The 17,329-nt window shown below is 42.5% G+C and overlaps 1 protein-coding gene across 1 annotated transcript in view; it reads right to left on the bottom strand.

Annotated features, from left to right (window-relative positions):
• Positions 1-17,329, bottom strand: part of KIF13B (kinesin family member 13B) — a 201,505-nt gene that overhangs the window by 17,827 nt on the left and 166,349 nt on the right. The window contains exons 36-37 of the mRNA XM_052645142.1: positions 14,966-15,074; positions 8,327-8,460 (exon numbers count right to left, since the gene is read on the bottom strand). Of these exons, the coding sequence (XP_052501102.1) occupies positions 8,327-8,460; positions 14,966-15,074 (243 nt within the window). The remainder of the gene's footprint in view (positions 1-8,326; positions 8,461-14,965; positions 15,075-17,329) is intronic.

Raw genomic sequence — 17,329 nt, 5'->3', positions numbered from 1 at the left:
GCAAAGCCCAGGACACTGGAGAGGAGCTGACAGCAGAGCAAGGACAGGCCAGAAACGGGGCTGTGTTTCTGACGGTGGAAATTAAATGTGAGCATTAACTCAGATGGTAAAGAATCTGCCTGCGACGTGGGAGACCTGGGTTCACTCCCTGGGTCAGGAAGAGCCCCTGAAAAAGGGAACGGTAGCCCACTCCAGTGCTCTTGCCTAGAGAATTCCATGGACAGAGGAGCCTGGTGGGCCACAGTCCATGGAGCAGCAAGGAGTCGACACGACTGAGCGACTGATACTTGCACTTTTTTCTTTCATTAACTCCTTAATTCCCCACATGAACCAAAGATGCCATTTGGAATTCAGAAGTTGGAAGTACATAAATAGCTTCATCTGAACACCAACTTCTAGACACATGAAAAAAGCTATTATGCCAAATTAATTCAATCTAACTAATTAGAGAGCGGGAAGTTCTCTCAATTATTTTATGTGCTGTCTGAGAAACACACTTGAATATGAGTGCAGATTTCATTAATTGCAGTTCATTATTTTCCAGATTCGTTACTAAACTTGCTTCAGAAGGTCAAAGACAGCAATTTTGTCAGCTGCCACCTCTTTCGGTGCTTGCACCCTTTGCATTTCTGGAACTCAGACAGAAACTGATTACAAACAAAAAACAAATCTCCATAAAAATGAGAAACATAAGTTTTATAAATATGTTCAAGCCAGATGATTTTGTAAAATACGAGAAACTTTGTCTTTAAAGACTTCCTTAAAATCGTTATTTTCTTTCTTTATAAATTTATTTATTCCTCAGGATGAATTGTTAACTTCGATCTTAAAAGATCCATGCATCTTCTCAAATACTGAAATATGCCCCCCCCCATAATAGAATCTTGATCTGAGAACCTGCTGATTCCAAAGAACAAGTTAATAAACACTAATCTTTTCATTAGCGAGTTTGTGTTTATATCTTTGCATGAGGGACGGAACTGAACATTCTTGTTTGAAAATGTCAAGGACACTCTGATTAAAAGTACTTTTTTGTTAATAATCATTCCTTCATTACTTCTGCTTCTCTTCCATCTAATCTAACAAACAAAAGAGGAAATATGACTGGTAGAAACAGGACCTATTTCATTCCTCGGTTCTTACTGGGAATATTTTTACATTTTCAAAATCTTATTTTTTAAAAACAGAAGTGACAGAAATCCATGGAGATGTTGAGAGAGGACGCTGCTGTCTATAAATCACTGTACTCGTTCACGGTTATTGCCTTCTCTTCGTTAATATCACTTCACCGTTCTGCGCCTTTCATTCTGCTATTTTCCTGGAACCATCCTTATACAATTCTTCCCCGCCTACTGGGTTGCGATCCCTTGAATGCTTATACAGTCAGCTCTCTTAGTCATTGTTCGGTCAAGCTATAAATAACTCCTTTAATTCTTCCTCATAAATCATTTCTGATGTTATTCTCTGAAATAATTCCAGTTGGTCAACGGACGTCCAGCAGTAAGGTACCCAGAACTATGTGCAGTGATCTAAGTGTCCTCTGATGAGGCCAAAGAGAATCCAGGCGTGTGTTTAGGCGGGCTGCTGTGTCCATGCCAGTGTGACTCTTCCAGAGAAGGAGGTTAAGTCTCCAAACTAACTTGGGACAGAAACAGAAAAAGCAAGAAGCTTTAAGATCTTTCATCACAGTTAGGTGGGAAACAGAGAGAGAGATGGCTTAAATGATGAAAAGAGAAATGAGTGTGCTTGCTTACGCTATGGCCTGCTGGGTTACTCTGTGCTGTCTCTGCGCTTCCACTGTTGAGTGGATTTTAGGGGATTTCTGTTTAGTTTTAAATTGTATTTCTTGATTGTTTCGGCTGTGCTGGATCTTCACTGCTGCGTGCGGGCTTTTCTCCAGCTGCAGTGACCGGGCTCCTGATTGCTTCTCTTGTTGGGAAGCACGGGCATGAGGGCGTTCAGGCTTTGATAGGTGCAGCAGCCAGGCTCCAGAGCACAGTCGCTCCTCAGCATGTGGGATCTTCCCAACCCAGGGAATGAACCCGTGTCTCCTTCATTGGCAGGCAGATTCTTTACCACTGAGGCCACCAAGGAAGCTCCCCCTTTAGTTTTTTGTACCATCTCACATTACAAATCTTAAGCAGTGTTACTCTCTACTGTCTCTAAGTTTTATGCAATGTTCGTATCAAAATTTATCCCTTCCTGTATTGGGAGAATTGATCCCGTTTTCTCTTAGGCATATGCACTGATTTCTATTTTTCTGGGTTCTATCTTACACATTATTCTAAAATCTATGTTAAGTTTTTTTAGTGTGGTCTTAATTATTTAATGACTATTTATATTGGCCATTGAAATTAATGTACTAACAAGTCACTAGCAGCAAATAAAAACCAGAATCAAAATAGAGAGCAAACTTGGAGGTATATGTGTATTTCTTTGATACACTAGACACCTCACACTGGGGTACAGCAAAGCCAGGCAGCGGGCAGGGTGGTGGCGAATGTTCATCAGCATAAATTTTATCTTAGTATTACTAGATTAGTGATACAGAGGAAGGCATGGCTTCCATAATGCATCTGTTTCCATAATGCATCTAACAAAACCTCCCATAATCTCCCCGGTAGACGAGGGGAAAACGGGGGTAGGAGTTACTGAACAGGCAGAGCTGAAACACGTCCACCGGCCACTCTGTGGCTTGGGGAGTGAGCTCCAGTCACATAGGACAGAGCTCGCTCTCACGCTTAATGTTCCATATTTTGTTTGTGACTCAGATGCAGAGTATGCCCTTCAAAAGTTTGCAGATGCTAATAAGAACAAATGTATCTTCAAAATAATGATTCAAAGAATATCTTGCTAACCTAGGAATGCTGAAACAAAATTGAACTGAAAACTTTTAGGAATGAACCTGAAGATTCTTACTGAAGTATTTTTATGCTTCAGTGAAGGGGCTTCTCTGGTGGCTCGGGGGTAAGGAACCCGCCTGCCAAGCAGGAGACTTGGGTTCGCTGGATAGTAAAATGGCAACCCATTGCAGTTTTCTTGCTGGGAGACAGAGCAGCCTGGCGGGCTACAGGCTATGGGGCCACAAAAGAGTCGGACATGACTTAGCGACTGAACAGCAGGTGAAGTGAGGTCACTCTGTCATGCCCAGCTCTTTGGGACGGTGGGCTGGGGCCAACCGGGCTCCTCCGTCCACGGGATTTTCCAAGCAAGACTACTGGACTGGATCGCCCTTTCCTTCTCCAGGGGATCTTCCCATCCCAGGGATCGAACCCAGGTCTCCCGCATTGTAGGCAGACGCTTTGCCGTCTGAGCCACCACTAGGGACATCAATGTGATAATGAAAAGAGAAGTGCACTGGCCAGAGTGTAAGCAAATAAATAAGCAAATGAGAAAAGGGGGAGCATTACCTGACGAGAAGCACAATGAACTAAAACTTGCCTTAAAAAACCCAAAAGTGCTAGCATGTGCCGCTTTGGTAGAAGTACATTAGTCGGAAGAGAGATAAAAGGTGCACTATTTTCAAGCAAAGGGATTATAGTATCACTTCTGGGCTCCCCACGTCAGCAAGACCCTGGCAAGACCACTGAAGAATGATGAGGCATTTATTATAAGAGACACAGCTGACATCTTTAGCTGTTAGGTCTGGAGAAAGCCGAGGAGAGTAAAGAATCTTCAACTTCTGGGCGACAGCAGAAGAAAGCGGAGGCAAAGACGGGGTGGCAATAAGCCAACTTTTTTCCTGAAGGACTCAGAGGGTCCACAGGGAGAGAAAAAAGTTCAACTTTTGGGTATCAAGTCTGATTTCCAAGTGAATAGGCTGCCATTGTAGTGATGATTACTGTGAAAAACTGGGAAACACTCAAAAAACAGTCTAGTCGGTACAGCAATGTACTGGGTGTTATTTTGAGATTCCGTTGTTGCAAAAGTGCCCCATTTCCAAGGATGAAACATCCTTTAGGTGGCAATGACTTAAAGCATATTTAAAGTGGCCATAGTAAGGGAAACCTCTATATTGATACTGTCTCTGTGTTTCTCTAGATTCCATACTGATAGTGAAAATTATAACTTACTTCTCTAAAAGCTTTAGCAAAGATGGAAAAAATAAGAATAGAAGCATCTCTGATCAACTGAGAACAGTTAAACAACTTTAAGAACAGTTCTTCAGTGGAACTTGCATCAGTCTGAGAAAGAAACTTCCTGAATAAGCCTTGATATCTCAAATCCCCACTTGGGTGCAATTCTCTCGCCTCTTAACATTAACCACAGTCCTTTACACTGGGTATGTTCCAACTATCTAATACTAACATCTGTACATACATCCGTGGTCAACCAACATACACTTTCCATCAAATCTGCCCCTGCCTTCAAGGATTACACTGTAGAAGAAATAACCAGTAAACATATAAATGTCACTCTTAACAAAAAATTAAACAAGGGAATACACTGTATTATGTACGGTAGAGGCTGCTGCTTTAGTTTGGTTGGTCCAATGCATTCTAAATTCAAGCATATTTGTTTATGTGGCCTTTCTTGATCCTTACAGTAGCAGACCAGTCTACTAGAGACTTACTAACCGCACAAAGACTTTGGGGAAGAGCATTCCAAGTAGAAGGAAATGCAAGTAAGAAAACTTGAGACCGAAAGGAGCTTCATGTGTTCATGAGATCAACAAACAACAAAAAGGCCAATCAATATGGCCTAGCATGGTGCACAATGGCACCCCACTCCAGTGCTCTTGCCTGGAAAATCCCATGCACAGAGGAGCCTGGTGGGCTGCAGTCCATGCGGTCGCTAAGAGTCGGACACGACTCAGCGACTTCCCTTTCACTTTTCACTTTCATGCATTGGAGAAGGAAATGGCAACCCACTCTAGTGTTCTTCCCTGGAGAATCCCAGGGACGGGGGAGCCTGGTGGGCTGCCGTCTATGGGGTCGCACAGAGTCGGACACAACTGAAGTGACTTAGCAGCAGCATGGTACACAAAGAAGAAAATAAAGAGAATAAAGATGAAAGGTCAGGGGGCTAGATCACATAGGACACTGTAAACCACAGTAAGGAATTTAGATTTTATTCAGCTTCAGTGAGAAGCAATGGAAGGTTTCAAGCCATGAACTAATATAAGGCCTTGGGAGCTCACTCTGGCTTCTCTGTGAATAACAGACTTAGTGAGGCAAAAAGCATCAATCAGCTGGTAGCCTGCTGCACAATCAGGGCCAGAGACGACGGCTTGGATGAGTGATGAGAAATGGGAGTCATCACACTGAAAGTGGTACCTATAAAATTTTACTGACGGTCTATTTGTGAGGTGAAGCAGCGAGGTGGGCATCTGTGCTATACGCTGAGATGGGCATATATTAATACTTCAGAAGTATTCTGTATGCTGGAAGTAAACAGACTTGTGAGCTGAAACCGACAGCAGTGATATGGACTTGTAAAATGTGAATGTCCAGTTGATTTGTAAGTGGAAACGCTGAACGGGCAGTTAGCTCCACGAGGCCAGAGCTCAGGGGGGAAGCCTGGGCTGGAGACAAAAATGTGAGCATCATCAGCGCATACACAGTCTAGGCCACAGAGCTGGATGAGGTCACCCAGGAGGGTGCTCTGGAACCCCTGAATGTCAGCAGCTTGACGGAACAAAGAGGCCCAGAACAGGCAGAAACAGAAGGACGGAGCAGTCAACAAGGGAAGCCAGGCGAAGGGATCAGTGCTGAAGTCCAGAGATGAAAACATTTCCTGCACAACTGTCAAGTCAGAGGAGGACTGAGAAGCGTGGCGAGAGAGATGCTGCTCTGGTGACCTTGAGCAACGGTCCTTCAAGGGACTGTGCTTTCATAAACCAGCTGGGAACAGTTCAGATCCACCACTGGGCACCTTCATGAAGGCTACTTTTGTCTTTACGTTTTCATTTATTTATGAAATATGAAGTACTGGGGGCCAGTTTCTCCAACACCTTTGCATGTGCGTGCTAAGTTGCTTCAGTCGTGTCCGACTCTCCGTGACCCCGTGGACTGTACCCCACCAGGCTCCTCTGTCCATGGGATTCTCCAGGCAAGAACAATGGACTGGGTTGCCAAGCCCTCCTCTAGGGGATCTTCCTGACCAAGGGCTTGAACCCGGGTCTCTTACATCTCCTGCACTGGCAGGGGGGTTACCACTAACACCATCTGGGAAGGCCTTTGCACATATATGCTCAAATAAAATGAACTGAATGAATATTACTTAAGGTATCTTCAGAGTATTTCAAGGTTACCTCTCCTAACCTGGACACTGTACACTGCAGTTTCCACCAACCACTAGACTGCTTTCTAAACCACTGCTCTTCCTCTCATACCCGGAAGAACCAATCGCTCACTGGCAAGAGAGGAAAGGTTACTTCTTATCCTAACAGGTGCTCTGACTTACATCAAAACCTTGAAGCAACTTCAGAAGAATAATTGTAACTCCAGTCGTCTGAGTCACTGACTTCTAATGCGATTCCAATTTCCTTTAGCTTACGTAACTTTGTCTTCCCCATCAGCAATTGAAAAACAGTGGATATCAAACTTTAATGTGAATGAAAACCACCTTACCTCGTGTGTGTGTGCACAGTCGTGTCTCTTTGCGACCCCATGGACTGGACTATAGCCCGCCAGGCTCCTCTGTCCATGGGATTTTCCAGGCAAGAATCCTGGAGAGGGCTGCCATTTCCTACACCAGGGCATCCTCCCAACACAGGGATTGAACCCACATCTTCTGCATTAGCAGATGGATTCTTTACCACTAGTGCCACCTGGGAAGCCCCGAAAATCACCTTGTGGACAGAGGACAAGACGGTTGGATGGCATCACCGACTCAATGGACACAGGTCTGTGTGGACTCCGGGAGTTGGACTGGCATACTGTGGTTCATGGGGTCGCAAAGAGTCGGACACGACTGAGCGACTAAACTGAACTGACTTACGTTGTTGTTTAGTTGCTAAGTTGTCTCCATCTCTCTGTTACCCCACGGACTGTAATCCGCCAGGCTCCTTTGTCCATGGGATTTTCCAGGCAAGAATACTGGAGTGGGTTGCCATTTCCTCCTCCATTGTGTACTTACAAACGCAGATTATTAAGTGCCCCAAGGTGAGGCATGGGTTCTAAGATCAGGCCATATTTTTAAGTTACCTTTTAAAACAGCTACCATGGAAATTCTGGCATAAACAGTCCATGAATCATACTTTGTGAAACAACAACACAGCAGTTTAGAACAGAATAAGGTGCGCAGTGACAAGCCCTGGAAAAATCCTTTTTCCCTACCCTAACCCCCACCAAGTATCAGGTTGGCTATTTCTTTTAGCTCTCACCATCTCAGATTCATCCTGAAAATAGTTAAGCACCCTTTATGTGCCCAGTTAAATTTAAACATTTCCAAAATCTCAAAGTTTATCTTTTTCATCCAATATGAAATCTACACTGATATAATATGCTCATAGACTGCTAGCTTGAAAAAAATACCTGCACAGCAGCCTTACAAACCTATTACCTTGAATATACACTCATGAACCTAGAAAATTCTTTTAAAGAGTTAAGGTCTCAGGCAAGGACTCGCCTGCACTTCTGCAACTTGAATGTTTCAGTGAATGTGGAGAAGCTGATGTCAAAAGACCTATTTCAACAACTGAACTTGCACTGTATGTGTTTTTGAATGAGTATAAATAAATCCTCATTTATCATTTTCTGCTGAATTCACACCTAGAGGAGTCTAGAAACTGCATTTCCAACAGGCTTCCCATGCACCATCACATACAAGCAGTTTCCTGATGATCTGGAAAACCTTTTCACATCTTCTCTGAAACTTCTTCTAAGGCTGGGTGGAGAGTTTCAAGAAAAAGGGGCCTAAGACAAGTGATCCCTTTTCATATTTAAGTGAAAGAACAGGTAAGCCACAGTAGAGGAAAAAGGTTGAGCGGCAAGGATGGGGATGATGTAAAATTGTTTGAAATTAGAAATGAAATCAAGAATTAAAAATAGAATTACATTTTCTGTTTGGCAATATGCAAACAACACTAAGTGCACTTCATAAATTTCACTATTGTTGCTCTAAGTGATATTACCATAAAACACATTAGGAGCGCACTTGGCATTTTTTAAAAGCAGAAAGGATTGAGAGTGTCAATACGCTTAAACAGCTCTGTTCTCTTCGACGAGAGTGGAAGAGAAATTATCAGAGCTTTCACCAGGTCTGAAAGCCCAGCTCTGACACCCCCACGGCTGCTCCCCTCCCCGCTCCAGCTTCAGGGCAGCGTGGAGCAAGGCTGGGCCAGCGACCCGTCGGGCACTCGTGCGCTCTCTGATGCTTTTACCTGATGCGCGAGGGGAGACAGCTGTCTGCCCCTTTTCTCGTCACGGACAGGGAAGAGAGACTTTAGCAGCTTCGGCATCTGCGGCACCAGAGATTTCACCGGGTTCAAGTAGGAGGCCGCGAGGCTACTGAGTCCTGCCGAAGATATTGAAAGGAAAAGAGATAAGGCAAAAACGATTACAGAGATGCTCTCCATACTGCAAACCGGCCAAGCATTGTTTGTAAGCAAAACAAACACTAAAAAAATTTTAAAGGTATACAGGAAAAATACTAGAAAAACATAATAGCATTACGCGCACTGTGTGCTCACTCGGTCTTGTCCAACTCTGCGACTCCACGGACTGCAGCCCACCAGGCTCCTCTGTCCATGGGATTTCCCAGGCCAGAATACTGGAGGGGGCTGCCATTTCCTCCTCCAGGGGACCTATGCTGCTGCGGCTAAGTTGCTTCAGTCGTGTCCAACTCTGTGCGACCCCATAGACGGCAGCCCACCAGGCTCCCCCGTTCCTGGGATTCTCCAGGCAAGAACACTGGAGTGGGTTGCCGTTTCCTTCTCCAATGCATGAAAGTGAAAAGTGAAAGTGAAGTTACCCAGTTGTGTCGGACTCTTTGCGACTCAATGGACTGTAGCCTACCATGCTCCTCCGTCCATGGGATTTTCCAGGCAAGAGGACTGGAGTGGGGTGCCATTGCCTTCTCTTACTCTCAGAAACAACGATGTTTCCTTTTCCAATTAAACAGCAGCAGTTGGGGTATTTCTAAAATGCTCTAATATCCAGCGATCCTATTAAATCCCAAGTGTCACCCGACCGCAGGCCTTGTCACTAACTGGCCGAGTACTAACTTATGCCCTAGAATGAAGCGGGACTTTCTGCTTTTAGATCATACAGCCAGAGACACACGCATTAGTTCTGCATCCAGACTTTAACCGCTTTATAAAGTCAAGGACTGTATCTTACCCAACTATAATTTTTCATGCTGCTTACTGAATGAAGATGATGAAACTGACCTTTCAGGAAGACAGTGGTGTTTGGGTTGTGTTTACAAGTGAGGGACATGTCTTGAACCAGCCCTGCTCTTACCTGCTCTTAATACCAACGGCTAGGGTCAGACACGCAGATGACACCTATGATATTAGGAGACTTCTTTTGCCCTTTAGTGAAGACAGTTTTCGGGACAATCTAATCCAAGACATAAGTGATTAAAAAAACTGTACCCTAATTAATACTTTAAAAAGAAGCAGCCAGTCAACTTGAGGCATCTGTATGAGAGGCTGCCTTAAGAGACGCACACGACCGCCCCACCTCCACTCCCCAACAGCCTGAGATGACGCGAGTTCATCAGCAACACAGCTGGTACGTGAACCTGTACGGTCGGAAGGTTTCACGTTTTCCTTAATTGAGTATGTTATCTCTAAAAACTATGAAAAGTTACATAAGGTTATTTTGCAATCATGAGAACAGTCACTAAAAATATAAACCAAAGAGACAGCTATCTGCCACGAGAAATATCAAAACTGAGTTCAAAAATATCACACAATTTACGTGCGTGTGTTCAGTCATGCCAACTCTTTGTGACCTCACGGACTGCAGCCTGCCAGGTTCCTCTGTCCGTGAGATTTCCCAGGCAAAATACTGGAGTCGGTAGCCATTCCCTTCTCCAGGGGATCTTCTTAACCTGGGGATCGAAACTAGGTCTCCTGCACTGCAGGCAGATTCTTTACCATCCGAGCCACCAGGGAAGCCCCAAGAAATATCAACTAACCACAGTATGTGAACTTTACTTGAATTTTCATTCAAAATAACTAAGAAATACACCTGGGGAACTCTAAACACTGGCTAGATGTTTAATAATATTTCGTGATTATTTTAAATTTTTCTTCTTGGAATGTCGCTTCGGGTATTCCTTTAGAAATATATGTACAGACGTTTACAGATGAGACAGTGTCTGAGGTTTGCTTCAGAGTCACCCTGAGCAGCTGTGGAGATGTAGTGGGGGCACAGGTGAGCCTGGTGATAGTCTGATCATCCTGGAATCAGCACGGGGCACTTGAGGGCACCTCATGTCACTCTTTCTACTCTATAACCTGATATTTTCCACAGTAGAAGGATTCTTCAGAGAGAGAGCAAAATAAAAACTTTAAACGTACAAAAGAAAGAGTTTGTCACTAAAAAGAAAAAGGTCACTGCTAAAACCAATAATGATGGATATATGACTAAAAAAGAGACTAAACTCAGGAGAACGCAGTGAAGAGGAGCAGGAAGCAACGACGAGCAGAACAAAGCAGTAAACACATAGACCGAATAAACATTCACTAGAATTTTTTTAATTTATGGAATTTTAAAGCAAAGTAGTAGTCTATGACCAAATAATTTCACCCTGGGTATTTACTGGACAGAAATGTTACTAAAACACTGATACACAAACAAGCTTTAGTCACAGTAACGACAAAGTGGGAACAAACCAAATGTGGATAAACAGGAGAGCTGGTTAAAACTGTGATAAACTCCACTGTGATAGTGAAGTCTCTCTCCACATAAAACAATAAACTGCTGATACGTGCAAAGGTATGGATGACTTCAACAGATACGCTGAGCAAAACAAGCCCAACACAAAAGAGTACATACGATATGATTCCGCTTAATGAAACTGAAGAACAGGCAAAACAGTGAGATCCGAACACTGACCGATTGTGCCAAGTAACTGGAGTCACACAATCTTCTGTAGCTTGACTGTGGTGTGAGTTACATGAGTAAATACATTTGTCAAAACTCATTAGGTATGACTCATAGTCAAGAAAAATGCAGCCAGAAGCAGACTGTGAAATTGGTCCTGATGCTAGATTGAGCAGATAGGTATTTTAAAAGCGCTTTTTACACATAGGTACAAGGACTGAAAGAGTAATATAGCCTTAATATATAAAAAGGAAAGAAATATCAGCAGAGAAGTTAAAACTATTTTTAAAAGAAGCAAATGGAAATTCTAGAAACTAAAAAGAATAATAACTGAAATTTTAAAATACTTGCTTGTGCTTAATAAGACTATAAATGGCAGTAGAAATTGTCCAATCAGAAGAAACAAGAATAAGATAAAAAGGTGAAAAATAGAATAGAGTTTCTGCGACTCATAGGGCAATATTAAGCAACACAACGTGTGCAATTAGGTTTTCAAATGGAGTAGAAAGAGAGAAAAGCACAGAGGAAAAGATGTAACGAACTAACAGCTGAATGTTTCCCCAAACTGTTAGGGAAGTCCCAGTGTAGAGACCCAGGGACACTGGTGAAATCCAAGTAAGATAAACACTAAAAATACCACACCTACAAACATCATTACCCAACTGCTGAGAAGAAAAAGAGAAAAATTGGAAAGCAAACTAAACAAAGACACATTTCATGTAGGGGGAAAGTGACATACATGATGGCTGAGTTCTCATCAGAAAAGAGGCCTAACAGATGATACAGTGTCTCTGAAGTGCTAAATGAAGACAAGCTATCAACTAAGAATTCTCTATCCAGTGAAAATATCTGTCAAAAAAAAAAAAATGAAATACAGACATTCTCAAAAGGAGAGATCTTCCTTCACAAGGAAAACTGTACAATAAGAAATAATACAAGATATTCATCAGGCTAAAGAGAAACCGTATCAGATGAATATACAATTCTTCAGGAAGGACTAGACAGTGGCAGAAATAATAAATATGAAGGAAAATATAAAAGATTATCTATAGTCTCTTAATTTCCTTCAAGGACAAATAGCTGTTTTAAAGCAAAACAAAACAAAACAAAACAATTATACCATTGTAAGGTGAGTTCCTAACAATTGTGAAAGCAAAAGATACAACAATAATATGAAATAAGGGGGCTGGAGGAACAGGAAAATGGAACTGTACTGATGCGAGATTCTTATAATTATGCAGTGTGAAACGACAGATTATTAACTCTAAGAAGACTGCGGTAAAGTTAAGGGTACCTACTGGAATTCTTTACCAAAGATATTAATAAATAAATGTTGTTTGTTGTTTTCAGTCACTAAGTCTCTGCATGTCTGACTCTTTGTGACCCCATGGACTGTAGCCTGCCAGGCTCCTCTGTCCATGGGATTTCCCAGGCAAAAATACTGGAGTGGGGTGCCCTTTCCTCCTCCAGGGGATCTTCCCGACCCAGGGACTGAGCCCATGTCTCCTGCGTTGGAGGCAGATTCTTTACCACTCAGCCACCAGAGAAGCCCTGATAAGTAGATACAGGTATGAAAAAAGCCAAAGATAAAATAAAATACTACAAAATATTTCCCAATTAACACAAAACAAAAGAGATTATAGTGGAAATAAATAAAAAGCCCAAATAGAAACCAATAGCAACATGGCAGACTTAATATTTTATGTAAAAGAACTAAACATTCCAATTAAAAACCAGAAATTGTCAGACAAGATTAAAAAAGAAACTCTATACCTAAATATGCTGTCTATAAGATAATCACTCTTACAGATACACATAGGCTAAAATTTTAAAGACTGAAGAAAAGATACACCGTGCAAGCAATCTGCAAAGGAAGACTGGTGTGGCGATACTAACATCAAGACAGATTTCAAAGTCAGAGCATTACCAGAAAGGTAAGGGGACATTTCATAGGAGAAACATCACTTTATCAGCAAAAAGAAATAACAACCCCAATGTGTGTATACCCAGTAATAGAGATTCTAAATTAATCATGCAGAAACTGATATAATTATAGGAAAAAAACAGATAATTTCACGATCATATATATTCAATGCCTTTTCTCAATGATCGATAGAACAAATATGGGGGGAAAAGTCAGTAAAGTTACAGCAGATTTGAACAAGGACATCAACCACCTTGACCTAACTGACATACAGAGGACACTGTGCCCCAAAATAGAAGAGACCTTTCCAAGTATACACAGAACGTTCACCAAGATAGAATATAGTCTCAAAAAATTTTAAAAGATTGAAATTTTGAAGAGTCTGCACATTATGGAATTTAAAAGGAAATCAATAATAATAATAATATACCTTCAAGATATATAAAAATTGAATGAACATGGTAGCCAGTAATTCATGGGTGAAAGAATAAATCACAGAGAAATTAAAATATCTGGAATATAATGATAATAAAAGCACATCATGCCCAAATTTGTGAAATGAAGAAATAACAGACATCAACAAAACAGAAAAGAGAATCAAATTTGGCTCTGTGGGAAGATTAAGAAAACTGATAAACCAGTCTCAAGTGTATTAAAGAACAACAGAAAATAAAAATTACCTATTCAGAATAAAAAGAAGGAGCCTAACAGATTCTATAAACATTGAAAGATCAATAAAGTGAAAGTGAAAGTGACTGTAGCCTACAACACTCCTCCGTCCAAGAGATTTCCCAGGCAAGAGTACTGGAGTGGGTTGCCATTTCCTTCTCCAGGGTATCTTCCCAACCCAGAGATCGAACCTGGGTCTCCCGCATTGTAGGTAGATGCTTTACCATCTGAGCCACCAGGCAAGTAAAGGAAACTAACATTTATGAAAATTCAGTAATCTGATGAAACAGAAACTTCTCTAAAATACACAATCTTTGAAAACTTACTTACAAAGAAACAGAAAAAGTTAAACTTTAAAGAAACTGAAGTCATAATCTCAAATCTTCCCACAGTGAAAATTCCAGACCCAGAGAGTGTCCCTGGTGAACCTTATCAAACGTTTAAGGAAGTAGTAAGACCAAGTTCACATAAGCTCAGGAACTTCGTCATAAAAGATGATGAAATTTTTCTCATTTTGTGTTCAGTTGCTAAGTCGTGTCCACCTCCTTGTGACTGCATGGAGTTCAGCATGCCAGCCCTGTCCTTCACTATTTCCTGGAATTTGCTCAAACTCATGTCCATCGAGTCGGTGATGCCATCCAACCATCTCATCCTCTGTCGCCTCTTTCTCTCCTGCCCTCAATCTTTCTCATCACTTTATGAAATCAATATAGTCATGATACCAAAACCCTAAACAAAGACATTGTAATGAAAAAGGTATATATCTTCACCGTAGGACACATACACGAAACTCTAAGCAAAATATTAGCAAACAGAATCAAACAAATATGAAGAACAACACATCATTTCTCACAGGAATGCAAGATACAGTCAGCATTCAAAACAATGGGACTCAACACATTATGATAAGAAAGGGAGGGGCTTCCCTGGTGGCTCAGTGTAAAGAACCCACGTGTCAGTGCAGGAGAGACGTGGGTTTGGTCCCTGAGCCAGGAAGATCCCACAAGCCTCGGTGTAACAAAGCTCGTGCGCCACAGCTACTGAGCCTGTGCCCTAGCGCCCAGGAGCCGCAACTGCTGAAGCTGGTGCAGTCTCGAGCCTGCGCTCCACAGCGAGAGGCCCGGGCACAGCAGCTAGAGAGGCGCTCTCGCGCTCCGCAACTAGAGAAAACCCGCGCAGCAGCAAAGACCCAGGACAGCCAAAGACAAGTCAGCCAGCAACGGTACAGGAAAAAGCGGGGAAACTCAAACAGGCATCAACTAGCAGGACTTGTAGAAAATCCTGATTTAAATGACTTTTAAACATTTTTAAACTATTTCTGAAAGACACTCGTATTTCACGAGAGTGACTGAAAAACAAAAGCATAACTGACCTGGATCGGGAGAATGGTTACTTTGGGGAGAACGGAGGGCTGGGGCAGCTGGTGCGATTCCTTTGGAAACTGCAATCTGTGATACGTCCTGTTGACTTTCCCACCGGCCCTATTAAGGACAAAATCGGTCATTCTGACTTATCAATCAATTCTTTAAAATTTTAAAGATATTGAAGACAAAAATGTTACACATTGCTAAAGCTTTATCCTTGTTGAAGACATGAAAAATCTGATTACCTGAGCACATTACTGTTAACAGCATAATACTCCTCCTCCTCTTTACAGAATTGATCTCGCTAATACTACTACTTCCCACTTGGATATCCCCTTCAGTTATAATTTACAGTCTCCTAATACTCTTTCTCCTGTATCATACTGTGTCTCACAAAACATGGATATAGTAAGATATTTTTTGAAATGCTCCTTCTGCCTGCTCCTTAGGCCCTTTCTTCTCTTGTGCCTCAAGATACACTTTTTTCCCCCAAAGGAATGTTTTTATTTAAATTTTTTAAAATTTAATTTTAAATTAAAATTATTTAAAATTTTTTTAATTTAAAATTATTTAAAATTTTTTTTAATTTATCGGCCACATCACATGGCATGTGGGATTTTAGTTCCCCCACCAGGGATCGAGCCCACGCCCCCTGAAGTGGAAGTGCAGAGCCTTAACTACTGGGCCCACTGCGGAAGTCTCAAGATACCTTCTTTCTCTTCAGACTCTAGACTGAAACCCAGGAGCCACTCTAATACTGCTCAGGTTTCTTCTCCTCCACTAACATACCATTCACGAAAGAAACACTCCAGAACAGCCTATTACCAAGCCTCTCATTCTTAACAGATACTAAAAATGCATTCTAGTTAAGCCCAAACCAAGGAGTCATCAAGCTCCCAACAACACAGGTCTCTGAATTAACAAATCTGATTGTTCTTTCAGCGTGTCTTGCTGTCCCTCAGTCGCTCAGTAACGTCTGACTCTTAGCGACCCCATGGACTCCAGGAGGCCAGGCTTCCCTGTCCATCACCAACTCTCGGAGCTTGCTCAAACTCATGTCCATCGAGTCAGTGACGCCATCCAACCACCTCTTCCTCTGTCGTCCCGTTCTCCTTCTGCCTTCAATCTTTCCCAGCATCAGGGTCTTTTCTAATGAGTCAGCTCTTCGCATGAGGTGGCCAAAGTATTGGAGCTTCACCATCAGTCCTTCCAATGAATACTCAGGACTGATTTCCTTTAAGATTGACTTTAACTTGTCTTATAAACTCCCATGAAAGAGATTTTGTTCCATAAAACAAGAACAATGCCCGTCAGGTGATGGAGTAATTTACTTTTCTAGAACTTGTGGTGAGCCATAACAATGGTCATCACACCAAAGCACTTTGAACATCAGTCCCACCCAGTAAAGAAATAAACCTCCGCCCACGCTACCAGCATAGAAACCAGTAATGGACAGGAGATGCAAAGCTTTTCAAAGCTGTACAACCTCTTTAGGTCCTTTGACAGTCACTCTTCTTTTCCACCCTAGTTAAAAAAAACAGTATTTTCTGTTAGATTAAGCTACTACTCCCCAGATGAGTGACCCTGACGATCAACTTGTGTCTTTATTAGTAAATTGCCTGCAAAGTAAGCTCTTTGCTGCTCCTGAAGATGGATGGAGGTAGAAAGCCCTCTTAGGTTGCCAACATGTATTGGAAACCTATTTGCTTTTAGCGGCAACCTAAGTACCGATCATAAAATCAATAAGCCCTAAGTGGTTCGGATCCTGTTTACTTAGAGAAAGCCACTTTTTGAGGGAACTCTCTCAGCACTTGAAATTCTTTTTCCCATGTTTGTGTATTTTGGACTCTGCCGGGTCTCCGTTGCTGACTGGGCTCTTCTCTGGTTGCGGTGCTCGAGCTCCTCTCGCTGTGGGGGCTCCTCTCGTTGGGGGGCTCCTCTTACTGTGGGGCACTGGCTCCAAAGTGCAGGCTGTAGCCGCTGTGGCATGTGAGCTCAGCAGCTTCCGTTCCAGGCTCTAGAGCACCAGCTCGGCTGTCACGTGGCCTGCGGGATCTTCCCAGACCAGACAGCGAACACGTGTCTCCTGTCCTGGCAGGTGAAGTCTTTACCCCTGAGCCACCGGGGAAACCCAGCACTTTATATTTTAAAATGTGGTAGGATGCTCAGCATTAGGAAGCAAGGGAGCAAAAGACACATGAAGAGCTGACAAGGACGGTGAACTCTGAGCGCGCCACTGTAGGAGCGTCTGTGTTACTATGAACCACACGCTGATTTACATACTTTGTTTCATTAATGTTTTCTGCCTTTGAATTCAATTATCTGTCTGGGAAGCTGCAGCTCTGTGTGCCCTGGGACATCGTAATCGGGTG

This window comes from Budorcas taxicolor, chromosome 8, assembly GCF_023091745.1.
Source record: "Budorcas taxicolor isolate Tak-1 chromosome 8, Takin1.1, whole genome shotgun sequence".
In the NCBI taxonomy this organism is placed as follows: domain Eukaryota; kingdom Metazoa; phylum Chordata; class Mammalia; order Artiodactyla; family Bovidae; genus Budorcas; species Budorcas taxicolor.
The sequence above is the reverse complement of the archived record's forward strand: the minus strand, read 5'-3'. Positions and strand labels throughout refer to the sequence as shown.